General features: G+C 38.9%; 1 protein-coding gene and 1 long non-coding RNA gene across 2 annotated transcripts in view; one reads left to right on the top strand and one right to left on the bottom strand.

Annotated features, from left to right (window-relative positions):
* LOC119715952 (uncharacterized) overlaps positions 1 to 23,041 on the bottom strand; it is a 34,037-nt gene extending 10,996 nt beyond the window's left edge. The window contains exon 1 of the long non-coding RNA XR_005263505.2: positions 22,927 to 23,041. This is a non-coding gene — a long non-coding RNA (uncharacterized lncRNA). The remainder of the gene's footprint in view (positions 1 to 22,926) is intronic.
* A 59-nt stretch (positions 23,042 to 23,100) lies between these two features.
* SNAI2 (snail family transcriptional repressor 2) lies at positions 23,101 to 26,756 on the top strand. Its single transcript, XM_005010199.6, has 3 exons — positions 23,101 to 23,421; positions 23,984 to 24,529; positions 25,460 to 26,756. Exons 1-3 carry the CDS (start codon positions 23,343 to 23,345, stop codon positions 25,639 to 25,641), a joined length of 807 nt encoding a protein of 268 aa, XP_005010256.1. The 5' UTR covers positions 23,101 to 23,342; the 3' UTR covers positions 25,642 to 26,756.
* Positions 26,757 to 27,937: the final 1,181 nt, after the last annotated feature.

The following is a 27,937-nucleotide window of genomic DNA, read 5'->3' as shown; positions in this document are numbered from 1 at the left end:
ATTTTCTTCTCTGGTACCACCTTCATCAGACATGAATGATGATCCTTACATCTTCTGTTATAGAAGGATCAGTGGTAAAACTAGTTCCTTTCCAAAGCCAACTTCCAATGTAGTACAAAAGGGAAAATATACCAGTTCTAAACAGAAGTGACAGAAATCTTAAGAACTAGCACACTAACACATGTGCAAAATGTATCCTCTTCCTCCACGACTAGTTTTTAAATGAAACCATAGCATAGAAACTTTGTCTGTAGTTTCCCTTTATGGAAGAAGGCAGTTACCATAGTTCACAGTTAATCCAGCCAACTGACTGGAAATGGCGAGTCTTTCAAACAAGTTACCACATGTGCTATTGAGGATCTCTTCCAACATGCCACCGGGGCCAGGATCGCACTGCCAAATCTCATAATTATAGTCATAAAAATATGTCTTTTTGTGCAGAGTGGATGAGGCACAGTTGTAACCTGAGCAAGAATGTTCATAGAGCTATAGAATGGCTTGGGTTGGAAGGGACCTTACAAATCATCTAATTCTAAGCCTCCTGCAATGGGAGTGTTGCAGCTTTATTAGCAGAAATTCTCTCTTCACTACCCATTGCACATCCTTCAGCTTCGTTGTGAACAATCCTGAATTACAAGTTTAAATTGCCTATTTGTTTCATTTTGTGCTCTTTGTGCACTTTACAGCTCAGAAAAAAAAGAAGAAAAAAAAAAAAAAAGAAAAAAAAAAGAGTAGCAATAAATATAATACATAATCTTGTTTTTGCTGGTTCATAACAGCAGTTTTGCTCTAATTCAGCTCCAATCCTACAGTCCTGTACCTTGTTTCTCCTTGTCAAGGTACTTCTGAATGCCTGGAGCCATGCAGCAGAGAAGAAACATAAAATATGAAGCAAATTGCAGGCCATTTTAGTGTGGTCCCTGATGGCTAAAATATAATTACTACAGAACTAGTGCTATTGTTTAATATCATAGAAACATACCTTTATTCACATTGCTCTTTAATTGTTCATTTTCAGTGAGTTTCAGAAGTTTATATTGTGAATGTGTTTGGGGATAAAAAAATGTTTGAGTTTGTACACTCAAACATTTACTAAATCCACTGCAGGAAGATCCTGCAGCTGTCAGGTTTGGCAGGCACTCATTGAAATGTCTCTCCATTAACCCTCTTAAACAGGCTTCATTAACCTGGCAGACATAATATGTATGATTTTATCTCTCTTAATTCCATTCCATTATTATTTCAATCCATTTGTTACATCACCTCATTCCACCCCAAACTATTGATGCCTCTCTGACACAAACTCTGATCAGGTGCATTTGTAGCACTATGCTCTGCTTCCATTTCCCCTGCTGCATGTCTGCTTCTGAGCTGCGAGGACAGGCGGGACACTACATCTCAAAGAGAGTGATGCCATCCTGCAGGTGGTGACAGGCCTCTACAGCTGTGCAGTATCATGGAAGTAGAAAAAAGGGTTATAAGGCAAAATCGAGAGAGGGTATTAATCTTTTTTCAAGCAGCACAAGAAATAATGCCTTATCTGTAAATGACATCCAAGAAAGAAGAGAAATAAGGTGAGACTCCCTTAGCAATCTTGCCATGCAGCATCAGCAGATGCACGTGAAAAGCACTATGTGGGATTTCCCAAGGCCAAACAGGGAGAGAGCTGTAAGAACTCTCCTTTTTACTTCCTGATTTCCATTTTCCCCACTTCTTTGGTCTTGACCCTTTGTGTTCTAAGTTTCTTCTCTCACTTTCTCTCTTGCTCTTATGTTGAAAAAACACTACATAATCTTTCATAGGGTTTTTTTTGTGTTTTTTTTTTTTTTTTTCAGCACTTCCCATCTCCTTTGCCATCACAATGGGAAATATGTCAGTCTTTGCTTTTTCATGGTAGAGTTTCTTAATGATATATATATACTTTTAAATACACTGTTCAGTAATGAAGACATTTTAAATCTGAGAGGACAAGTAAAACAAATATATGGGCTGTGAAAACCTCAATCACTGCTTGCATTTTAATGTTTCATGATCTACAATATCACAGTATTTTTCCAAGTTATGTGTAATAAAGGTGACCTTTTCACTTCTCAGGAAAAACCCTAAATAATTAATTATCTGTCTAGTACTAACGTCAATAAACATAGTCATCATTTCTTGAGATTTCTGACAGCAGGAGGAAAAAAAGCAATACATTCAGCTCTCATGAACTTCATTTGCTGAAACTAGTCTTCCTTGGATTTACAGTGCTCTCTTGTGGCCACATCAGATAGCTACACTTCAATAATATACTGCTGCCCTAAATCCCTGGTCTTTTTGGCTACTATGGTCACTCTCAAAATGCTACAGACATCTGCCCAAACAGATGGGTTTAGTTCTCCCCAACCGCTTCATCCCTCCCAGCAAGTTACATAAATTGTAAATTTATTAAAAATAAAATACTTGAGTATTTGAAAATTTTGGGGAGGGAAAAAAAAAAAAAAAAAAAAAAAGATTTAAATCCTGTCCCTGAAAGAATAATTTAATGACTTTTTTTTTTTTTTGTATATTTTTATTAATAGCAAGGATGCGGATGCTTCAAGTTCTCATAACCTTCATAACCTAATTCATTGATTCACAGGCATTCAACGGAAGAAACAAAAAAAAATACTGTTGGTGCTTTTCAAATATTCTTTTGATCAATAAAAAGGTTCAATTGCAAAAGCATAACTTGAGAAGAATCTCTATATTAGACTAGACCATTTTTGTTTTTACCTCATCCTAAGTTAGAAAAGGAAGGAAGGAAGGAAGGAAGGAAGGAAGGAAGGAAGGAAGGAAGGAAGGAAGGAAGGAAGGAAGGAAGGAAGGAAGGAAGGAAGGAAGGAAGGGAGGGAGGGAGGGAGGGAGGGAGGGAGGAAGGGAGGGAGGGAGGGAGGAAGGAAATCTTGAATCAACAGGCAGAAAAATCTGAACTGGAAACCTAGTTATTAATTAGCATCTATCACTGATTTGGGCAATTTTCTTTTCATAAAATATCCAGTTTTATTTCACCAACTTTAGTAGTAGTGTAAAAATAAGTGCTCAAAGGAAGATATGATGTAATACATCGAGTGTAATATATGTCTGCTTTGTACAAAATTTTCAGAAAGAAAATTCTTTTTTTACAGAGCAGATATATATGTACTTACTTCAAAGACACTGTGATCTTCTATAAGCTTACATAAGTAAAAAGGATGTTTCAAAGTGTTAAACAAAGAACACAAAAATATTTTCCTTGATGATTTACTAGTTAGCATGTTATAACATCATTAAGAATATTTCCTAATAGATTAAATGCTAAACATACTCACCTTAACTACTTCACTATATTAATTCAGAATAAGTCTGACTTTGAAGAGAAACCTTACCAAAAAAAAATATATATATATATATATACTGTTTAAGCACATTGGAATTTCAATGTTACATTGATTGAGCCACAGAAATAACTATACTGTTTTCACTTATACTTATTTTTATAATACAGTGGTGAGCTCTGTAGTATTTTGGTGTGGGCCAGCAGCTGCTCATTTCATATGATGAAACTACTGTGAGCTTTAATGTAGTAAATCATCCTTTTGCTAATAGTTTTGTGCTCCAGTTACAAGTTTTGCATCCAGTTTCCTTAAGAAATGAAATCATGCTTCTACAAACTTTGTAATTCTTCTTGGTTTTATTGTTTGGTGTCCCTTTGGTTCATTGTTAAAACCAAAACTGGTGTGATAGCTTTCAAAGAGCACTTTTTGAAAGGCAAGAACATTTTAATGGTGATATAAATATGAAATAGCTGTAAGAGTATCCTTTGCATTTCAAACCAGAAATTTTTAGAAATCTTGCAGTTCAGACACCTTGGTTACAAGATTAATAAACTCTTAGGCTCCAGTTTTGCTGTGAACACAATTCATCCCCTAAATCCAGTCTAATTGGCTCTTTGATGACAAATATTTTAGAGCCCCCTGTAGCAAGCATAAGTGGGAACAGACTTGTCACCATTACCAATGAAACTGCAATCTCAAAAACAAATTGCATCTATGCTCAAAAGACACAAATGGATGAGGCCCCTTCCTCTGAATCCTACATTCTCCTCTCCTATGAAGGAAAACAATCAACCTTAAAATAGCAAAAGCATTTGAGAATTACTTTGCTTTTCCTCAGTCTTATCCAGAGACATACTGATAGACCTCAAAATATTGTCAGCAAACTTAAATTTCAGTGTTGCACAATGGAGAGTTAGAAAAAAAAAAAAAAGAAAAAAAAAAAAAGTATATAAAATAGTAGTTAAACAAAGGAATTGATCTATAAATTATTGTTTCTGGCAGTTAAAAGTGTGAGAAGTTATAGTATTGGACTGCAAAATTCATTTTATGTTAACTAAAAGCTGTGAGGTACAATAATACAAAGTCAAATGATTAACAATATGATAGGCTATACATTTTTTCTTTTTTTTTTTTAATTTTACATATAATGGTTAGTAACAAAGATCACTGACAAAATAGTAAATGAATATAAGCTTATCACTTCTTAACTATGTTAATAGAAGAGAAACTTACAGATCAGTTTGATTTCTTTACACTTGTCCTTTTCTCTCTTTCTGATGAGAAAAATTAGAACTTCATTTTTGCAAATTTTTTTTCCCCAACATCCTTTTCATACTTTATTCCAGTAGTGTACATGTATAGTTTTTTTTTTTATGTTGCACTTGAAATTATTCACTTTAATACCATGAGGCAACAGATTCTTTATATTTCTTTGCCTACTCCTTGCCCTTCACTTACTTTTTGTCATTGTTCATTTTCACATCCTTCTGCATTGCTCGATTTTCAATCACTCTCTTATTATACCACTCTGTCTCCTTTACATTTTTGTCTATATTTTTCATTTGACATAATTCTATTTCATGTCCCCTATCTCCCTGAGTTCTATTTTCCTTTAATTTCATTTACATTCCCTCCAACATAATTTTACCCACCTCGTTCATTTGAATTGTCATGTTCTGTTTCATCCAATCTTTTCCAGAGTCCATTTTCTGTTCCTTTCAGATGTTTTTTCAGCTTAATTTTGATGGAGAAGAAGGATAAAGGTATACCTCTATACACGAGAATATTTTAACTGTTTCAAAATGGTTGTTTTTTTGTTTTTTTTTTTCATTTAACTTAATCTTTACCTTGGATTTTAAGCCAAAATATCAAGATTTCTATGTGAATTTCAAGTCTAATGAGAATCTACAGTGTTATCTGCTGGATTTAATAGTAGTTTTAGCATCAGGTTTCCACAGGTAAACACTATACAAATTGGTGATAATAGGTCATTAGTTTGTTAAAGTAAGGCAGTAGAATTATATAAATACAAAAGTTTGTTGTATATACTTTTTGTTTATACTGTTTTTGTATATACTGTTTGTTGCATAGCTGTTCTTTAAATGATATTATATAGCTGCTTCCCCTCACAAACTGTGTATTAGCATCAGTAAGAAAGACTAGCCCTTGAGAAAGAGGTTAAGTAAAGGGATTCTTGCTGATTTACAGATGTTACATTCTTCTCCCTGTATTCCAGTTTTTCTCTCTTGGTCTCTGTCTTGTCTGTGCACATTAATGCAAAGCTGTGAGTATTACATCCTGATCTCAATTAACTCTTTTTCTCTTAGTCATTAACATTGACATAGCAAGATTAAAGGAAGGATTTCTGAGATGTCCATAACAGCCTTTTCTTTTGACAGAGATGTTATTCTTCCTCATTATTCAATGATGTGACAAGTAATATACAGAATTATACATATGCTTTATACCAACTCAGGTGAATGCCTTTTCTCACAACATTTTGAGACAAAATAATATACAAGGAATGAGAAACCACGTAACACAAAAAATTCTACGGCTGACTAGAAATATAGCATCCAAAGATGATTCAATGAAGAATGATGGAATGAATAATCAACTGCAAGTGAAGCTAAAAAAGATGCTTTTACCTTCATGTCTCCCTACACCCCCTCCACATGCACTCTTCATGTCTTAAGACTGTGTTGCCAATGTTCTTCCCAATGCGTCTATGTCACAGATAATAAGTGACAGAACTAGTGTACTTTGGCAAGGCCAGATGTGGCTGGAGATACTTTCTTACACTTCTTTAGAGAAGGATTGCCTTTCAGGTGGAAATCTCAACTTGAGGATTGTGACACATATGCTCAGAGAGCCTTCTTAATTCAAGGTCTTTCTCTGACCACTCAAACACTTAACTACAGATGAATGCATCTGAGGAAGTCCAACACAATATATTTTACAATGTATTTATATTATAGTTTTTGCTGTTGTCATTGATTTGTTGGTTTGTTGGTTTGGGGGCATTTTTGTTGTTATGGGGGGTGTTGTTTTTGTTTTGGCTTCTTGCAGTGTTCAGTTATGCTTGTTGATCAGTTCTGTAGGCTGACATCCCTTCAGTTTAACTTTCATGGAGCTCTGCAAAGCGACTGCAAGTTACTGTCAGAATTTGGACTCAGTTTGGCTCAATACTACGTATCTTGACTATAACGTTGGGTTTACTGGGGTTACTCCATAACCTCTGAACTATTTTCATGCATTTTTTTCCCCAGACTGAACAACCTCAACTCCTTCAGCAACTCCTTCTCTTCATAGGAGAGGTGCTCCAGCCCTTTGATCATCTTCGTGGACCTCCTCTGGACTTGTTTTAATATGTCCATGTCCCTCATGTGCTAGGTACCCCAGAGCTGAACACACGTGAAACTGACTGGCCTGTAGTTCTCAGGGTCTTTTTTATTTTTTTTCCCCCTTTTTAAAAATAGGGTTTATATTTCCCCTCTTCCAGCCAGCAGAAACTTCACCAGACTGCCACGATCTCAGATAAGATGGGTAGTGGCTTAACAACTACATCTGCCAGTTCCCTCAGGACCCATGAATGCAACTCATCAGGTTCCATGGACTTGTACACCTTGGATGTTCCTTGGATGCTCTCATACCTGATCTTCTCCTACGTTTGGCAGTTCTTCATTCTCCCAGTCCCTGACAGTCTTTGCCTTCTGAGGCTCAGGCTATGTGGCTGGAGCTCTTTCTGGTGAAGACTGAGACAATAATATCAGTGAGTACCTCAGCTTTCTGTGTATCATGCACGACAGTGTGTCCCATTTCCTTCCAGAGAGGGCCCGGAATTTCCCTAGTCTTCCTTTTAGCGCTAACATACCTATAGAAGCCTTTCTTGTTGCCTTTGACATCCCTGGCCAATTTAATTCTAACAGGACTTCAGCTTTCCTAACTTGATTTCTGGCTGCTCAAACAATGTCTCTGTATCCCTCCCAAGACACCTGTCCTTACTTTTACCCTCTGTGTGCCTCCCTTTTCTGCTTGAGTTTGTCCAGGAGCTCTTTGTTTATCCATGCAGGCCTCCTGGCATCCTCTTTTTGCCTGACATCCTCTTTGTTGGGATGCTTCACTCCTGAGTTTGGAGGAAGTGATCCTTGAATATTAACCAGCTTTCTTGGGCCCCTCTTCCCTCTAGGGCTTTATCCCATGGTACTCTACCAAGCAGATCCCTGAAGTGGCTAAAGTTGGTTCTCCTGAAGTCCAGCATAGAGAGCTTCCTGTGCTCCCTTCCTCACTGCCCTCAGGATCCTAAACTGCACCTTCACACTCCTCACCAGCCACAATCTGTTGGTGAGAATGAGGTCCAACATAACAGCTCTCCTCGCTGGATCCTCTATCACTTGGAGGAGGAATTTATCATCAATACATTCTAGGAAACTCCTGGATTGCCTGTATGCCCTACTGTGCTGTCCCTCCAATGGATATTGGGGTGGCTGAAGTCCCTCATGAGTACCAGGGCTTGTGAATGTGAGGCTGCTTCTATCTGTCTATAAAGGGCCTCACCTGCTTGGTCTTCCTGATCAGGTGGCCTGTAGCAGACACCTACTATGTCCACTGTCCTTGCCCTCCCTTTAGTCCTGACCCATCAGCTTTCTGTCAGAAATGTCCTTATACAGCCCCAGGCAGAGCTCCATGCACTCCAGCTGCTCACTGACATACAGGGCAATGCCCCTTCCTCACCTCCTTGCCTGTCCTTCCTAAAGGGCCTATATCCTTCCATTCCACTGCTCCAGTCGTGGGAGCCATCCCACCACACCTACACAATGCCAATGGGGTCATAGCCCTGCAAGTGTGTGTACATCTCTAACTCTTCTTGTTTATTCCCCATGCTACATGTATAAAGAAACATTTGAGTTGGGCCCCTGATGAAGCTGGCTTACTGGCTGGAGTGGCTGGAATCCCTTTGTGATGCTCTTTAGGTTCTCTCCTGCCATCCATCCTGTCACCCTTCTCCAGGCTAAGGGCATCTACCACAGACATTGGCATTAAACTGGGAAGAGCGGGATGGACTGATGTTCCCCTCCCCCAGCAACCTTAGTTTAAAAGTGTTCCACTGAAAGTGTTTTAGCTAAGTCTATTTCAGTCTATGCTGAAATTGCCAATATCTGATTATTTAGCAAACTACTGGTTCTAGCACCAGTATTTGCATTTAGAAAGATCTTAGAGACCATAAATTTGCATCAGACCCTGTGGGTATGGATTATATGACTCACCCAAGTTGCTTCATTTCTGAAAACCATACAATCTTTCATGTAAAGGGGGATGACAAGCTGTTTTCTGTCTTTCACTGCCATGATTCTGTCTTTGTAGACTCATTAATAATTTTAAAACTAATTTTCATCTGTGTGCAGCTAACACATTCACCTAAATCAAAGTCAGCAAAGCCTTGCTTCACAACAGGACTGCTGATGAGATATGAGGGAAATGGTACCCCAGCATGAAAGCTGAACCTAACTCCTTACATATTCCCCACACTGAAGAGAGGAATTTCACTGAAAAACTAATTAATTTGCAAAAACATCATTGACCAAACTAACAGATTTTTGTTTCCTTTTAAATGTAATACTTTAAGGTAGTCTACCACTATGACTAACAGACTCAGCCATGTTAGAAGTAAATTGATAAAGGAAGTGGATTGGCTACTTGAGGCATGGAAAGACAAGGATCTAAACTTCAGATTTTGAAAGGCAATGACTTGTCACTTGTCACTCACCAGGATAATACTATAATAATAGATTATCCCATTTATTAAGTTTAGCTTTTTCCTACAGATTTGAGTTTTGAAAAGATCGAAGAAACCAAACAGCCCTTACATATTATGAGAACCTGAATTTAAATAAGTAAAGACCTTAAATAAGTAAATCCTGGTTGTTTCTCTATAACAGGACACTTGGCTCAGAGTTAATGTGTTTTCTTTTGATTTCTGATGGTCTTATCAACCTTTACATGGAGAAGAAGAAGCTGTGGTATTTCTTCAGTTTCCATGGGTCAGTGCCAACCCATGCCACACCATACCCCGAGATCAGGATTTTTTGTGGAGAAGAAGGTAGTGCAATACCAGAACGTACAGAATGTGTATGTCAGAAAGAGAGCAAGAACACAGCAAGAAAAGTTTGTATTGGTGGTTGTATAGGTGTTGCCTGTGAAATAGAAAAGCTAGGAAGATGCAATAGTGCAGGCATGGAGCCATGCAGTGGCTCCCTGAGGAGTTCATGTGTAACCATAACAAAGTTCAGCTATAAATTCTCCTTTATGGCTTGAAATGCTTCTTAAAGTGATCCAATGAGGTGGGACAGCTCTTTCCTCTGATGAATGCCCTAGTTTACCTCCAATCCAGTAGATGCTAGGCACAGGCTATAACTGCGAGCTTTACAAACTGTCCTAGCAGCTGTTTTCTCAGGAGGAGAAGACAAATCCTTTTCTATCCTTCTGCTCTACACAACCTGACAAGTAAATTTTGCAATGAACACAACAGAAGCTGCTCTCTTCAGCTGCTTCCTCCTCCACACACACACACAAATGCACTTTTATGGAGGGAAGGTGTGATCAAGGCAGCAAGAGGTAATAAGACCCTGAGTGACATTTTTTTTTAACTGAATCATGCCCTTAAACATTCAGCCTACACATTAATCATTGAGTGACATCAAGGATTCAGTCCAAAATTGGATCTGACTAGTACACTTAATTTACCTACTGCACCAAACAGCTGTTCAGCTTCTGTTGAATTTGAAAGCAAATGTAATTAGTGCATGTTCACTGCTGCTTTCTCATTACATTGCCAGCCCATATCATTGGAATAGTTAATTACTGCAGAGACAATGGCTTGACTTACCTGATACAGTACATGATTATTCATCATTGATTCATTTTTTCTTCTTCACTGGTAATTTTGTTAACATCCCTGACAGTACTTAGCAGTGAATCCCCTTGATCTTTTGCATTATTATGTCTTTTCAAATGTTATTCAAATTCTCCAGGTAGCTTACTTCTCTAGATTTTAACGAGACATGAGGTATAACTTCAGTTGACACAGCATGTAACTGGAGAAATAACTTGATTAAGTGGTTCCATGGCAGAACACAGCAAAACATGTTATTCAGTCACTGCTCATCTCACCAGCCTTTATGCTTTGGGACTTTTCTCTTGCTCACAATCCAAGTCCCTGCTAATGGAAACTCCTTCTTTCAGTGATGGCTCAAAATTGATGCTGAGAGAAGGAAGGGTTATTCCATAATTGGACTTGTTCTCAGTAGACTTGTTCCACTTCTACCCAGCTTTTTTTTTTTTTTTTTTTAATGACTTTGAGTGTGTCTTTTAGCTCTCCTGTGTCTCAGTACTCCATCACTAAAATGGAAGTAGCTGACTTCCCAGCCCTGCCTACCAGATGTTGCATCTCCTCTTAGATACAGTTTCTTCTCTCAAAAGGAAGCTCTGCCTGGATGAAACCTGAGAACTTCACACTTTATCAGTGACCTCCAAGCTGGTGAAGGACAAATTGCACAATTCATCTGACAGTCCTGGATATTTTTGCAGTGCACATGCATATCAGCTGTGCTGTGCTGGCATGGCAATGCACCACATAGTTCTCAGAAATGCCAGATTTAGTCACTTACTGCACATGTTTGGCATTATTGCCAGGCATCTGCAAAACAGCCTTAAACTGTTCTGCTGCATTGCCCTCCCATCACTTTGCATAAATACCTGAATACTCTGGCAGAAGGAGGTCGCTGAAATCCTCAAGAAAGGTGATACTGATACAGACAGTGCTGAACAGTCATTTGTCATCTTCTTCATACATGAAAACCTATTAGCAATCCTTGAAGAAAAAGAATGTAAAGAATCAAGGAAATGCATTAAAAAAATATGAAGGTTTAAGGTAGAGAAGCCATGCAAAATTATTGACAAAAGAAGCTTAAATAAAAAGGATTATTAAAAAAAAAAAAAAAAAAAAAAAAGTGATTCTCAGGGAGAATCTGAAGAAATTGAGACAGGGCTCCTAAAGCAATTCAGGAGGCAAATAGTCCCTTCAGGTACCACAGCACTATGCTGACAATTATAGATCAGTAAAGCAGAATTGAAAGGTCTTCTCTGCCACCTGAAAGAGACTTCATATTTTTCAAAGACTTTTCATGTTCTGAGAGATCAATATCTGACATTTACTTGGTTTGCTCATTCTTTCTTCTCACAGATATGCTTGCCTTCTTTTTTTTCTGACTCCCCTACATGAAACTTCTTATCATTATACATTTAACAGAGAATCCCAAACAAAAAGGCTGCATGAGCAACTAAGCAGTCCACAAACAATAAACCTAAGCAATATCTCATCTGCACATCAAACCCTTGTAGTATCTAGGAGCTCCACAGAACAGCAAATGTTTGGTTTATATGCTATACCTTTCAGTTTGACTTTTAGAAGGCTTTAAAGCTCTTTTGGTATTAGGTGTTTGTTTGTTTGTTTGTTTTTCTATTTTTTGTTTCAGTTGGTTTGTCGTTTTGTTTTTGTTTGTTTGTTTTTAGCTTTTTAACTGCTTTAGACCTCTAGGTTATTTTTGGGTACCTCAGCTCATTCCATAAGGAAAAATTGAACAAGTGAGAAAAAACAGCATGTGGAACATAGGTAATTTGGCAGTCACTGCTGAAGGGGCCACAGACCAAATCAAACTTCAGTCAAAGTTACTTTTCACCTCCCACAGGAGCAGCCTCTGCAGCCTGTTCATGTCACTAAAAAAGCCTGAGTGTCAAATCAGAGCAATCTACTCTTTATTGACATAAATAGAGAATTACGTAAATTCAGAATAAGTAATTGCCTGAAATAAGCAATTTTGAGCAGCTAGTATAGTCAGTGCTATCACCCACACAAATATTGACTAATTTATTATTATTGGTGAGGAAAGAAAAATGCAATAAAGAAAAAAAAGTGAGAAACAATTTTCTTTAAGACCCTGAAGGTCTCTCTTTTTTTATATTCTGTGTTTTGTAAATTCTCTAAACTGGATTTTGCAATGGACATTTTCTTTGTAGATCTTTAACATTTCAGCAAAGGATTTCATATTTGTTTCAGCTTATGAATTACACAATAATCCATGACAAGAGTAATTCATTAATATCTTTTAAGATGAAGCAAATTAACAAAAAGCCTCAGTTGTTTTTTTGTTTTGTTTTGTTTTTTGTCCAGAATACAATCTCTCAAAATGGTACTTCACAGGACTATTCTACAAATTGGTAAGGACATGTACTCAAAGGTACAGGTGCAGAATGGCTGAGCTGAGGATAAAGGACAAGCACATGGCAATGTGGCACCACCTTCTGCTTCTGCAGTGGGAAGTGATGCAGCCTTGAAGGAATTTCCAGGACATATGTTCCAGCTGCATCTGCCTCCTTGTCCTCCCTCTGTTTCCCTGTCTTCCGTTTCAGAATTTTGTTCCAGACTTCAATCCAGTCCAACACACTGCTAATCTCCTCTTTAATATCCTCTGTGCTTTAAAGCAGTAGTTCTGAGACCTTCTCAAAAGATAGGGAAATGCCATAAGCCCCATTTTACAAATGGGAAACAGCAGCTGAAGCACGAGCAGAAGTAATCTGCTGCAGAACTGGGATTTCAACACATTTCTAAGAATGGAGTGAATCAGGCAGTAACCGCAAAATTACCTTTCATCTTGGAATTCTACTGTCTGGACTCCTGCCCTATCTTGAGTGAAATGGATGTAATCTTTAGAGTTTTAAGGATGTGAATCTTCTGAGCTTCAAACATATCTCCATTTGAAATGTAGGCTATCGGCGTCCCCACATTTTGTTTTGTTTTGTTTACTGAATTAGGATCAGTCACTGAATGCCAGTTAGTCTTAATTTTGCATTAGATCACCTCCTCTTGTAAGGTTTTATTACTTCTACTTCAGAAGATATCAGCTGGACATAATGGTTACTCATTCTTCTTCCTGGTGATGGTTGTAATATGGGACTCAATATTTTCATCTATTGTGTCTGCAGTGGAGAACAGTGAGATATTTGAGATCAACAGTAGTTGTTTCCCAGATGTTATGAATATCTAAGTCTTCTTTAAGTAATTTTCTAAGTACCTAGAGTTTTTATGATAACTTCATGGGTAAGACGATATGAGTATAGCATTGGACAGGAGACTAGGACCAAACTGGTACAAAATAAACTGAGATGGATGCTTCATTATGAGTAAATGAAGCTGACACAAAATTTTGAAAAGCAAAGGTAGCATTGGGAAAATCTATGACCTGGACTTTAGAAATTGACAGATTTAGAAATTTTGAAATTACATATAATAAAATTATGGCACAATTTTAGTAAAACACATGATTTTTTTTCATTCCCTCTCCTCCACCCCCTCACCCTCTGGACAGATATATGTCAGGATTTAACAGGCATTACAATGCATATAACCTGGGAGGAGGGAATGAACTATTTGAAAGATGACAGTAGAAGAAACACTAGGGAAAAGATTTATAGTGTTTTAATATTACCATTCAGTATCTTTGCAAATATTTCCTTTAATGAAGAATCAAACTAATTTCAGGAATATGAGCCAACCCTGGATTATTAGATAAAACAAAGCCAAGGCACAGGAATACAGATATCTATGATGTTCCCTTTTAATTGTGTTCCTAGGCATCGGTTTGCCCTGTAAACATCAGCATCCTACCAACTAAGGCCTAGGCATGGTTTAGCATTTTCCACGACTGTTTCCAATTGTCAGCTCAGCTGTAGCCACCATGTCTTGGGGAAAAAACATCAGTTTACACATACAGACATGATTCAACTGTGATGCTGAACCTCAAGGCATAGCTTCCTTTATGTCATAACATTTAATCTATGGAAATGCAGCCTCCTCAAGATTATTATCCTGCAAATTACCTATAAACTCTGCTGGCAGCAGTCTGTCCAGGAAAAATCTCCCTCTCTCATATAGCAGTTAAACCAAAAGATGTAATTGACTAAGAACTATAGTATGAGCAAGAACTAGTGCATCAACTAATTCACAGTATACTTCATCCACCTTGCAGAGATGATTACTGAGGGAAACACGATCATTTTACAAGTGCTTCTAAAGAGGAAGAGCAGGAAAAGTACATAAGCAATGACAGCCACTGTTGCAGAGAAAACACTCAGGAACACGGAAGAGAAAGTTCAGCAAAAATTTGGTTCATTTAAAAATCAGCCACACTACCATTCCTATAATTAGACTTTGGGATCAATAATGGATCCATTTCCAGCCAATGTGCTGAAACAGCTGCAGCTCACTCCCACCAATACCAAGAGGCAGCACAACATGGGAGTGAAGAAGTGTGGCCAAGTGCTGGCAATATGCAGTAAAGCAGTTTTGAAGCCAACAGGCAGACACAGGCTGTTAACATAAAGAAAAAAAAAAAAAAAATCACTTGTAATGCACAGGAGTTGAGGCAAAGACCATTGCCAAAGAAGATTATTAAAGTGATCTTGAGTACTGGGTGTAGTCTGGGGATCTGCAATATAAGACGGACATAAAACTATTAGAATGTATCCAAAAGAAGGCAACAAAGATGGTGAAGGGTCTAGAGGGTAAGACAAATGAGGAGTGGCTGAGGTCCCTTGGTTTGCTCAGCCCAGAGCAGAGCAGGCTGAGGGGAGGCCTCATGGCAGCCTGCAGCTCCCTCACGAGGGGAGCGGAGGGGCAGGCGCTGAGCTCTGCTTTCTGGGGACAGCGACAGGACTGGAGGGAACAGCATGGAGCTGGGACAGGTGAGGATCAGGTTTTAGGGGTTTAGGGAAAGGTTCTGCACCCAGAGGGTGGTCAGGCTCTGGAAGCTCTGGAACAGGCTCCCCAGGCCATGGCACTGAGCCTGCCAGAATTCAAGAAGTATTTGGACAACACTAGTGGATATGTGATTTAGCTCTTATTTTGCCCTGTCTGCAGTCAGGAGTTGGACGCAATGATCCTTCTAGTGGGTGGTGTCCCTTGGGGGGCTTGGAATTAGATGATCCTTAAAGTTCCTTCCAATCCAAACCATTCTATGATTCTATAATCCTCATGAGTCCCTTCCACTCAGGATATTCTATGATCTACCAGTTTGGCTGAATAATTACAGTGTAATGCAACGTCTGACTGTCCCCACCATGAAAGAATAAGGTAGTAGTCACTCTAGGTTCCCTGCAGCAGCAGCAGACAAACAGAGACATACTATCATGAGATCAACTCCTATAGTACATCCTGCAATCAGCTGAAGGCTCTCACAGAAATTAGTATGAAACCTGAAATGCAGAGATCTGTCAGTCCTGGTGGAGCTGCTGAGGAGAGCAGGGAGAATCAGGGAGAGCAGAAAGCCCAGATATCCTCATGCTCACGGAAACCAGAGTTGGCAGCTGTGCCTTTTCATTTTTACAGTCTTGAGCATTTTTCCAGTGGTGAAAAGCCTTCAAGAGTATCTTGGATGTTTGGGAAACTTCCCATCAAGGAACAGAGCACAGCAAAGGAGTTGCTACTTGGTAATCTTGAAGATATATTGCTTGATTTGTCTGGGACTAAAAAGGTTACCGACTGTGATGTTGAAAATAGGTTCTGGTGTGCTGAATCACCCAGCCACTGACAGTCTGTGCTGTGCGTTTTTCCAGGTACCACTGCAGAAACAAAAGTCTCCAGACATCAGCCTACCCCCAAAGCTACTCCAGTGATAACAGATAAAGACAGAATGGGACTTTCAGACATCAGGCCTGCAGCTGGCAAGTTACTGTATAAGGTGATAGGAGAAGGTAGTGCAGGATGTATTTATCAAGCTTAACAAAGCCAGAAACAGAGTACTAGTCTGAATGCAAAGAAGCTGTAGCTCAGGAGAACACAGGGCTTCACTAACAGAAATCTCTGGGGTCCAGAGAACTTCTGAACAGCCCCCACGAAATGGAAAGACTAAGTTCTTCACAGCAATCCAAGAAATTAAAAGAGTAGCCTTCTAGAGCATTTGCCTGGGATTCCGTGTGCAACTGATAATATTAAATGAAGAAATTAAGAATAGGCAGTACAGATAGAGAATCAGCCTTATAACACTACCATGATTTTGAGGCACATACATAGGTTACAGAAGGCCTTAGGATGAGACAAAGAAGTAACACTGAAACAATCCCAACATTTCATCTTCTGTTGCCAGAGCAAAATGAATTTACACTGAAAGAGAGATGCTGGCTCTGTGACATGACATCATCAGTTCATTTTGAAGCACAAAGACAAATGTCCCAACTGTTACCAGTGCATAACACTGAGATGCCAAGAGTTAAACAGACATAGAAAAGAATTTAGGAGTTTGACTTGTTTGAACAAATAGATGTGAAATTGACAAATAAACAGTAAGAAACATTCACTGATCCACTAAATTAAGATACAGCCCAGGAAAGTTTCCTTCTGTGGCAGATATGCCACATGCTTTTTTGAGCACTGAACAGATGGTTGAGAAGCAGAGGAGACATCTCTGCTGTCCCCCAGAACACAGCATGCTGCCCCATGCCTGCCAGGCAGCCATGATATAAAAGTGAATGTCAACAACTACAGTCTCTTCCTACACATGCTACAGCTGGCAGGGAGAGAAGTGAACCAGTTTTGCCTACTGGACCACAAGAAACTTCCTGCGCTTTTAAAGGAAGAAATCAGAAAAAGTGCAAAGTAGCTGACCGGGTAGGTGTGGAGGAAGAGTGACCAAGAAGAGGTGTCACATAGATATTTAAACCCAGTCCAAAGGTGCAACTTGCTGATACTGACACAGACAATTTAACATCAGGGTATACAAAGATGGGTTTTGCATATTTCTGGCAGGCAGTAACTACCCCAAGGACAGTCAATCAGAAAATAATTTTGTGGGGAACCTGAAGATGTGGTCAGAAAGGTAGGGCATACTGGAGAGGACCATAAATGTCTCTGGAAAGACAAGAAAAAAACACTTCAATCATTGTATGATGAATTTTGCATGAACATAATAACTGACATTACGCAAAACATAGATGGCCAAAGCCAAGCACTGTAGTCCACCAACTAGAGTAAAGGGACAAGCAGATAACAAGGGAAAGAGTTTTTATTGTATTTGAAAATCTACAACACTGCAGTGGACTGTGGATAAAGGTCATATCCTCAGTATAAATAAAAAATTATTAATAAAAATTATACATGTTATATGTGTGTGTAATCCTTTATTATTTTATCTTTAAATAAATGCAGTAACATTTGCTGCAAAAGGAAATGATACACCATGTTGTGTAGCATTTGGACAAAGGAGCATAAGCTGTTGGAGAAGAGGCTACAGGAAGGCATAGTTAAAATACACTTAAGAATTAAGCTTTTGAAAATGTCAATCTCTTCATGCTTCATTTAGTAATTTTCAAAATAGGGATAACATGTTGTCTCCCACAAATACTTGTCATGCGATTGAAGTGTCTATGTTTGAAATAGTCTCACAATTATAAGGAAATGTACAAATACAAGCATATGTAGATACATAAATGTATGCATGTACATGTGTAAAATAATTTACATGTGTGTGTCTCTGTCATCTATGCACACACAGACACGCAAATCACAGAGGTGTCTTGAATGAGATTTTGCGTCTCACTTTGAGGTAGTCAACAAACAATAAAGACCAAAAAAAAAAAAAAAGTAATAAAAATTAAGATCGAAATCCCCAAACCATGATAAATCGGGGTTACCAGATTACTAGGAGGTGATCCCTGCCTGATTGGAAGCGCCCATTTCGCTCGGCGGCCGCATGGTGGGGCGGCGGGCACGGCTCTCACCCGGGAGCGCGCAGTGCCCGTCCCGGCGGCGGCGCCCAGCAGATGGCTCCTTCCCCCCGCACAACGCTCGCTCGGCACCCAGCTCGCTTCCAGCCTCCCATTCCTCTCAGCCTTTGTTCCTCGCCTGAATTATTCCAGTGGCACGCTGGAAAGTCAGTAAAATGCAGTGCTTTTTAGTTTTCAGAGTGCGATGCACAAAGCATCCGTTTTCAGAGTGCGATAGTTTAGCGGGGATGTACAGTGCATTCGGTTAACAAATACTTATCACAGTACTACATGCATAAACAGAGCTGTATTTATTGGTCTAGAATCACATCTCAGTTCTGCTTGAGTAAATCTGAAATAGTTCAGCTGTAGCCGGTGGAGATACTACAGATGGGAATGACAGGGGAATTTGGCCCATTGTTAAAATATCTTCATGTAGAAACAATGTAGGAAAATTGAACTATGACCAGGTTCCTTCATTATGAGCTAAATTGACTCTAAATTGAACCCTCTTAAGTCAGTGAAGTTCCACAGGTGTGAAGGAAAGCACACAGAAGCCGGCCTTGCTTGAACTACTTGGTCCAAAAGGGACCATTTTGCATCTTACTAATAAAGGCAAGTTTCCTCACAATTAACATTCTTTACATATGTATATAAATATATAAAGAAAGAAAGAAAGAAAGAAAACATTGCAGACAGGCTTAGACCTCTAAGGCACCCTTTTCAAAGCTTCTTGACTTTGAAAACTTTGAAAGTTGAGACTGAATCAGACTTTGTGGTTCAATGATCGTTTCTTTAATAGGCTTAAACTGGAATTACAAACCTGAATAAACCAAAACACAGAGGAACACAGTTCTATAACATGTCCTAAAAGCAAATTTGGTTTTTAATCTCACTTAATGTCAGAAGTTTAGATCTTATTACATAACTGAACTTGATAACTCTGACTTAAGGCTACTGATTTTAGAAACAAGAAAAAAAAAAAAAAAAAGTATTAATTGGTGTGAAACCTTCAAAATATGAAGAATTTTAACTTGGAATTAAAAGAACTTTCTAAAATGCAGAGATTTATTTTGAATCATTGAACTTTAAGTATACAAGACCCAAGTTCCACGTGATTTCATACCAGTCCCTCTAAAGTTGCTGCCATTTCTGCTCATAGTTCTGGTCAGAATTTGGAAGGATGAATTAAAACATGAGAAAAAAAAAAAAAAAAAAAAAAAGTTTCCTAAAAATGTGTTTCAAAAAAATTTACTAAGGTATATATGTCAGGGCAATGGGAAGGAATACTATTTCCTAATTGTTTCTCTCTACTCTGTTAATTTCAGGCTTACCCCTCTCAGCCATTCAACATAATTACAGCTGAGGTACTCCTCACCTTTTAGGTCTACTAAACCTTTACTGCCTCCAAAAGTTACACTTCTGGTTTACTTTCCCAGGATATACCAGCTGGCACTAAGGGAGAAATACGAAAGCACAGAATAAGACTGAAGAATTGCCAATATATTCTACATACTATTGGCTATTGAAAACTGATATCCTTTTCATTCTTCTTCCTCCATAATAACCATTTAATTCTTTCCTCTGGATTGAAGGAAGCTTATAAATTGAAAGAGCTACACTGTAAGCATGAGTTACTTCTGCTTTTGCCCCTCCTGGGACGAAGTTGTCACCTGCATCAGTAACCCTCCAGAACTATTTTTGGTATGCTCCACTGGGCTCAGTGCCTCCTGGGGGTTCCTCTGAACTTCACTGCACTGCCTTCCATGGGCTCCATGGCAGGCCCAGGCAAAACATGTTCAACACTGCTGTGTCTGCTGCCAGACAAATGTAGTCTACTCTAGGAACAGTGATCCAGCATAACTCACTTAACATTCTAAAACTACTTTTCATGATTCTGCTGTGACTTATCCAGATATTTACTGATCCATGATCTTGCTATTAATTGATGCTTGGTAAGGACATAAACTTTTTAATGAGAAAAACTGAGCTAGTAATGGTTTAGCTTGGGTCCTTCTTCCCTCTTTGATAACAAACACAGTTCTGGCACCCTTCCATTTCCAGAAAGCCATTTAACTAACAAAAGTTGCTACCCTTCTCAGAAAGCTTGACAGGAAAGGAATTTGGTGGAGGTCTCAGAAACTGAAGCTCACAAGTTGTTATTTAGACACATAAACAAGTGTCCTGGTCTTAAAAATAAAAATAAAATCTGCTACATGGTTGAATCTTTGGGCCTAGTGAGGCTGTCAGTGCAAAGCACATACCAAGCTTTCAGGCAACGGATGTGCTCAGGTCACTTCCCACCTGCTTCACAGAGCAGCAATTAGCAGTACAGTGGCATTAGCAAGACAGCTTTACACCAGCTCTCAAAGTAACAACTTAAAGAAGCCCCGAAAGACCAACTAATTGTAAAATGCACAGGGGAAGCACTCAGCCTGACTTTTTGGAGGTGGACGCAAGGCTTTGCCTGCAGGCAGCAGGAGCCGTTGGGTGCATCCGCTGCCGTCCACCAGCCCTGCACCTCCCTGGCTCCTCGGCTGAGGGGAACCCTCCCACCCTCTGTGCTCGACCTTTGTGTTTCCTTTCTTGCTCAGGGATGGATGCTGCACGTCGGCGAGTGCCCTCTCATCCACATTTGCCGTAAACACCCAGAACACCTGTTTACTCTGACTCACCCACCCCTCACACAGACTCTCCCTTTTTTTGACAGCAGACCTCACTCAGGTAGTATGTACTGCTAATATCCTTTCAGAACCATGTAATAACATGCCTTCTATCCAATTCCTAACATCCTTCAATCAGCTCAGCCAGTGGGCTAACTGCTTACGCTTCTGTGATTTATATAAGTGCAATTAATTTAAACTGCATCACTCCGGTGTTATGCTGGTGAAAATGCCCCGAGAGGGAGTACCTCACTGGTGAATCAGACCCTTTACTTTTAACAAATATACAAAGGAACAGATCTCGAGCCAGTGAAAATCTGCATGGCTCCATTCATTTCAACACACAAACTTAAACCAGCTCAAAGTCTGAATCACAGCTCATGTAACAGACTATTTAGATACAGACTAATGCCTCACATCCTGAAATGCAATGCTTTCCCAGAGCTGGCGGGGGACGGGTACTTCTCAGATGGAAGAGCTGAGAGGGGACCGGTGCCACAAACACCCCTTTCAAAAACGTGTTGTAGATTTCTTCATTCCTTTACGGAGGAGGAAAGCAACAGCTTGTGTTCTGGCCAGCACTGCTTTCTGTGCTGTGAAGAGCTGCATTTCTTCCTCCACCCCAGATAGAAAGCAGGTAACTTGGGAGTCCCTTTCATTGCCACTTTCCCTTTCCTTCCCTAGTCTGGGTGTGTTCCCTGCAGCTTGGAAATCCATGTGACACCTTTCACTGACACACACCAGAGCTAGACACTGAACAGCTGAATCTTTTTAATCAGTTCTTGAAAATGGCTAACTTTCCCTGCACTTGTTTTGGCATCCCAAAGATTAAGAAGTCATGCAGCTTGACAAAGCACTTTGCTCTTACGTGTCTTAACAGAACCAGAGAGAGATTTTTTTTTCATGTCTCTATTCCAACACCTGCTGCAAAAGAAAAAAAAAAAAAGGCTGGGGTGGTCTCCGTGCAACACCCCTCCCAACAGGACAGAGCCCTAGCGGCACGCCGGCACGGCATACCAATATGTGCCCAGGCAGGTGGAGTTAAGACGCAAAGGGGGAAGAGAGGGGGGGAGGACAGAGCAGGACTCAGTCAAAGTGTGGTCTGTTAAAAATCCTCCAGTGCTCAGCCGTCCACATTTTCAAAATGCAAATGTTTTAAAATTAAAAATCATATCTGTGACTAAATGGCTTCTCAAAATCAATCTAGATAACCAGAAAATTCTGTGGCACATTTGAGAGACTTTCATCCTAAATGAAATACATAACTCAGATTATACCTTCATAGGAATTCAAGAGGTCCTAAATATACTAATGGAGAATTACATTTAAGAGACATTTAAATTACCCAGTCTATAATTTTGGGGGTTTTGCTTATCTGTGCATCTTTTGACTGCTTTGGATAATTAGGAAAATTTCCTTGGCAATGCTCTAAGAGGATAGGCAAAAGAGTGACATAACTACTCCCAAAGAAGGAAAGGTCGGGGTTTTGCATTCTGCAGATTTTTAAAGTAAAAAATTAAAGTATCCATCATATGGACAGTCTGAAGCAGTATGCATGTGTGTAACATATAAAACCTATCACCCAGCTCTGAAATATGTTGCCTTTTCATGGGCTGCTCCCTCTGCTTTGACTCATTTGAAGTATCTTGCTGGCTTTTCTGCCTGGAAGGGCCAGGTTAGGGAAGCATGCTGCTAGTCTCCAGCATTTCCTGAACACAACTTTTCAAAGGCGGCTCCCAAACAGAGCGGCACACAGTCTGTTCAAAACCTTCCATTAGCTCTGCTGGCTAGTTTGTTATCTTGTAAGGTCCCCCCCTTCTGCCCTTAATGAACAGTTTGTTCCATTGTAATTCTTATATCAAGCATCTGGAAACCAGACAGATAAATTTTTACACACCACATAGATTTAAAAAAAAAAAAAAAAAAAGTCTTTTAGTACACGTGACTTACCCAAGAACAAAAAAAAAAAAAAGGAGGGTCAGCTGAACCAGTAAACTGACCTTTTTAAAAAAATAAAATAAAATAAAATAATTATGAAAAAAAAAAAAAAAAGAGAGAGAGAAACACTATGACCAACACGGTTTTCTAGACAGAAACTCTGAAAAGCAACATACACTTTGCAGCAGGATAATGTGCTCTGACAACAGACTAGCTCCTCTGTTCACAGCTGTCTCCAGCGGGAGGAGCTGAAACCTGAAGCAAAGCCTCCGAGCAGGGATTGGATCCGTCCTGCGAGGAGCCCTCCCAAAAAAACAGGCTGTTTGGAAAAGTGCTTGAGAACATCCAGAAGTGATTGGAGGAGCAGAAAACCCTTCCCCCCTGCACCTGACTTGTGGGTATTTACAGCACTTTTCAAGGCGCCTCTGCACTGCCACTACACAAGCAGAGTGCATGGACGGCGCGGGGCAGACAATGCGATAGGGACCGATGCACCAGCAGTGATAGTGTGCGTGCGTGCTGCACACCAGCTGGGCACCGTTACACGAATCCGAAAGGAGGCTCTGGAAGAAGGAGAAACCCTGCATTCAAAATGCCACGCTCCTTCCTGGTCAAGAAGCATTTCAATTCATCTAAGAAGCCAAATTACAGCGAACTGGACACTCATACAGGTAACAAAACGAGATCGATGGCCGCCGCTTTGCTTCTGAGGTTGTGTTTATGGTGTGGCGGTAAAGAGGAGGGGTGGGATTGCTTTTACAGGCTTTGGAGAATGGGTTAGTTCACTGCTAGCTCTTTTATCTTTTGCTTACAACGAGAGAGTTCTGAGAAATATGTCAGTGCTCCGCAGAATGAATCACAAAGTTTGCTCATCCACTTGAACTCAGTTATTATAAGAGGATTTGGAGTTTTCCTGTTCTACATCTGTTGGAAATGGAATTGAAACTTTTATGCAATTCCTTCAGGAAGTTTCACTGCTTCAGTGTATCAGGCTGCATAGGTTTAGAAAGAGCATGCTGCCTCGAAGAGACTCAAACTATAACTCGAACTATAATGCTGTCTCTACCCATCAGTATGTATGTATCAAGTAGTATTTCCTTAGTCCTCCCTATATTCAGACAACCGTACTGAGTTTTTGATTTATGCATTTTTTTTAATCCCACAAATGTTAATTTTGCTGCCTTCTGAAGTACTTTTCAGTTCTCTTACCTTAAAATTTTCTTCTTTCTCCAGTGATTATATCCCCATACCTGTATGAAAGCTATCCAGTCCCTATCATACCACAGCCAGAGATCCTGAGCTCTGTAGCTTACAACCCCATTACTGTGTGGACTACAACCGGGCTGCTACCGTCTCCACTACCTAATGACCTCTCTCCACTTTCTGGATACCCTTCATCTTTGGGAAGAGTCAGCCCACCTCCACCTTCTGACACCTCCTCCAAAGATCACAGCGGTTCAGAAAGTCCCATTAGTGATGAAGAAGAGAGAATCCAGTCAAAGCTTTCAGACCCCCATGCAATCGAAGCTGAAAAGTTTCAGTGCAGTTTATGCAACAAGACCTATTCAACTTTCTCTGGGTTGGCCAAACATAAGCAGCTGCATTGTGATGCCCAGTCTAGGAAATCATTCAGCTGCAAGTACTGTGACAAGGAGTATGTCAGCCTGGGAGCGCTTAAGATGCACATCAGGACCCACACACTACCATGTGTCTGCAAGATCTGTGGCAAGGCTTTCTCCAGACCCTGGCTACTTCAAGGACACATCAGAACCCACACTGGTAAGAACAACCATTACAATTGCAGGCTGTTGTTGCTATATCATCAGAATGCCTTTCTGATTATTTTTTTTCCTACAGGTAGAAAAAACAGCAGTGTTTCTTGACTGACCTTGAAATGCATATGTGCAATTTCAAATATATCATTAAATGGGCAAATTCTTCCTTTTGGGGGCCTGAGTGAGAGGAAAGTGCAGCATGGCCTCATAACTGTGTGGCATATTCTGGCATAGATCAGCATCGCTCCTCTGGTAATCCCAGAGTTTAGCTTGTTTCCACTAGCTGAAGGTTTTGCTTTAAGAATTTTATGTTAACTTTCAGGCTTTGGAAAATGCTAACTTTAAGAAGGCTTCAGCTGACTCTGAAATAGCAAAACAGAAAGGCAATGCTTGAGTCTAATCATTGACTCCTTAAGCAAACGGCAAGTTTTGCATGCGCTATCTCAAGTCCTTACGAATTAGAAACACATCATCACCAAAGAATTTTTTTTGTATTGAGGCAAAAACATGATCTTCAGTATAACACTGGGTACAATGTAATGTCTGTACAGCTGTTTGCTGCTTTTCAGTCAAAGCCTGGTTCCAAGTTATTCACACAGAGCTAAGTAGAAAAGACGCCATGAAAATATTTGAAAATGCTGGGAGGAGCCCAGCCTAGAAATACTGCCTGCACCTGCAGATACAGAAGGTGTCAGCAGCTTGTCTTTGGAGACTGTGCTTAGCAGTATATTTTGAAAGCCTGAGTTCTGCAAGTACAGTCAGCAGTGCTGAAAGCTGCTGTATCTGTGGCCTGATTTTTTATTACACACGGTTTTTATTATAACAAATCATTTCTGTCTGCTTGTTTCTTAGGATAAAAGTGAGTTTTTTCTGTACTAAACGTACTTCTTTTTTAAAGCTTTATTTGTATTTTTACTTAATGTTTCCTTTTTAGGAGAGAAGCCGTTTTCCTGTCCTCACTGCAACAGGGCTTTTGCAGACAGATCCAATCTGAGGGCTCATCTGCAGACCCACTCGGATGTGAAGAAATACCAGTGCAAAAATTGCTCCAAAACTTTCTCCAGAATGTCTCTTCTGCACAAACACGAGGAATCTGGCTGCTGTGTAGCACACTGAGTCATGCAGTCAATGTTTACCTGGACTCAATGCATTTCTCCACTCCTGTTTCAAATGATAAGTGGAAATCCAAAGGCATTTTCTTTTCTACTTTTCAGCCAAAAACTAAATAAAAAAATAAAACACCAAAAAAAAAACACTCATTAAAAACAAACAAACAAAAAAAAAAAAACAAGCAAATAAACAAAATAGTGGGAGAACTTATAATGTCAGTAGAAATGAGCTTTAAGTAGTTCTGTTCAGTCACACATTCACATTCTTAAGTGTGAACTCTGAAATATGGGGAAAGACACGATGCATGACATTTCAAGTAGATCTAAAGGAAAAAGCATTATCAGCTTTCTTTAGAGATGAAGCCAAATGTATGTAGTCTTTTCTTGCTTAGAAAAGGCTGCAAAGTTACTAATACATTCCTGCCAAGCCATTTCAACCAAAGAAACAGTATTTTAAGTGGAACTTTTGATAAAAATACTACCCAAGTGAATCTTACTAGACACCATTTATCTCAGGTGCCTTAAAAAGTATTCCAAGTTTACCTTAGTAAATGTTTAATATTATTCATTGCTGTGTTTTTTTTGTTTTTTTTTTTATTATTTTATTTTATTAAAAGCCAAGGCCGTCATTAATGATCTGAAATGCTTTAAAACTGCATAATTAAGAGAGGAAAAAGAAAACATGTAAGAGAATGTATGAAAAATTGAAAGCCACAAATTAATTGCATGTGCCTTTTAAAAAAATACTGTAGCTTCAAACATTCCTGGTGCATGCCATCTTTGAATATGGAATAGTTCCTCTAAACTTTAATCTTTTTTAAAAACGGGAATAAGTGCAAGAGAGGGGGCTCATGGGAGTTTGACAATTATTTTTTTAAATGCACAAAGGAAATGCAATATTTTCAGCATTACCCCTCCAAGTGCCTTTTTTATTGATGATTTTGTAAAGTATGTGGACATAATGTAAATATTTTTATTTTTATATGACCGAATGTGTTATGAATGAAAGTGAATTGTTGCCTATAGCAGCATCTATAGATAACTTGAAGAAAGTGTGAAGTGAAATTTATGTGTTTTTTTTTTTTCTAGCCACTTTTTTACAATAAACATTTTTAAATAAGATTTCTGCTGTTTGTTCTGATTAAATAAAGGGACCATGTCTGGATTAACAAGGGTATGGAATACAGAAAAATGCAAGTGTCTCTACATGACAAAATGAAGATGAAAGTGAATTCTTAATTCACAACTTCAGAAAAAATATATATATTCATTTGTATTTTTCAAACGTTTAGAACAGTACAGAATATATTTATGGAATCACTACTTTAAAACACTTCTACCTTTTTGTTACTTATAACGGTATGACCATATTGTGAAACATATTTTATCAAGAGTATTATAAAAAAAAACTTGCATTTTAAAGAATTTAAACAGTTTAAAGAATGCTATTTGAGCATTACAATTATTACTATTATTACAATACTTTTCCTGAGATACTAACATTAGGAAATTTGGGCCTTATTAAAAGTTCATTAAAGTAATCAGAACCTTACAGGATTTCAGCAGCATTTGCATGCTTCTTTAAAGTCGTCTTTAAGTCACAATATGATATTTATATAGTCATTTTGGAAATAGTAAAGTTATTTTGCTAAAGTATCTTACATATCAGAACTGTCAAGTGAATGTATTATGATTGTATAACAGCTAGTATATCACAGAAAATAATTATTCAGTAATAAAAATCAGAAATATTTTTATTCAGAGGATTTTACTAAGGACTCCAAGTTCTAAATAACAAAAGCATTACAGCTTCTGCAAATCATGTCTCATTATTACAGACTAGTGTAAAACAACAGTATTTTCAACTTTTAACCATACACATAGCTAGAAAACAAATAAACACTAGTTGGCGTCCAATCTCAATAGCAGTATGTCTACACTATGTTACTAGGAGAAGCAAAAGATAACAAAACCAGAATTCCAACCAATGAATGAGAAGATTACAGTAGGACATACACAAGTTGCAGATTTCTTTAAAAAAGTACATTTAAAAAATATAAAAATAAATAAAAATAAATAAAAATAAAGTTACGGATGATGCCTGTATTGAGTCGTCTCCTGTGGAGACCCTCTAAGGAGTGCATCTGCAGGACTGCATTGGAAGAACTTAGGCAATAAGTTCATGACAGAAGTTTTGCAACTTTTTTTCCATGGGAAACACAGTACTGAAAAAAAAATCTCAAATGAAGCTTTTCATATTCTCCAAGCATATTTTGATGAAATCTCAGTGTTATAAGAACAAT

Source organism: Anas platyrhynchos, chromosome 2 (assembly GCF_047663525.1).
Source record: "Anas platyrhynchos isolate ZD024472 breed Pekin duck chromosome 2, IASCAAS_PekinDuck_T2T, whole genome shotgun sequence".
NCBI classification, from domain to species: domain Eukaryota; kingdom Metazoa; phylum Chordata; class Aves; order Anseriformes; family Anatidae; genus Anas; species Anas platyrhynchos.
The sequence above is the reverse complement of the archived record's forward strand: the minus strand, read 5'-3'. Positions and strand labels throughout refer to the sequence as shown.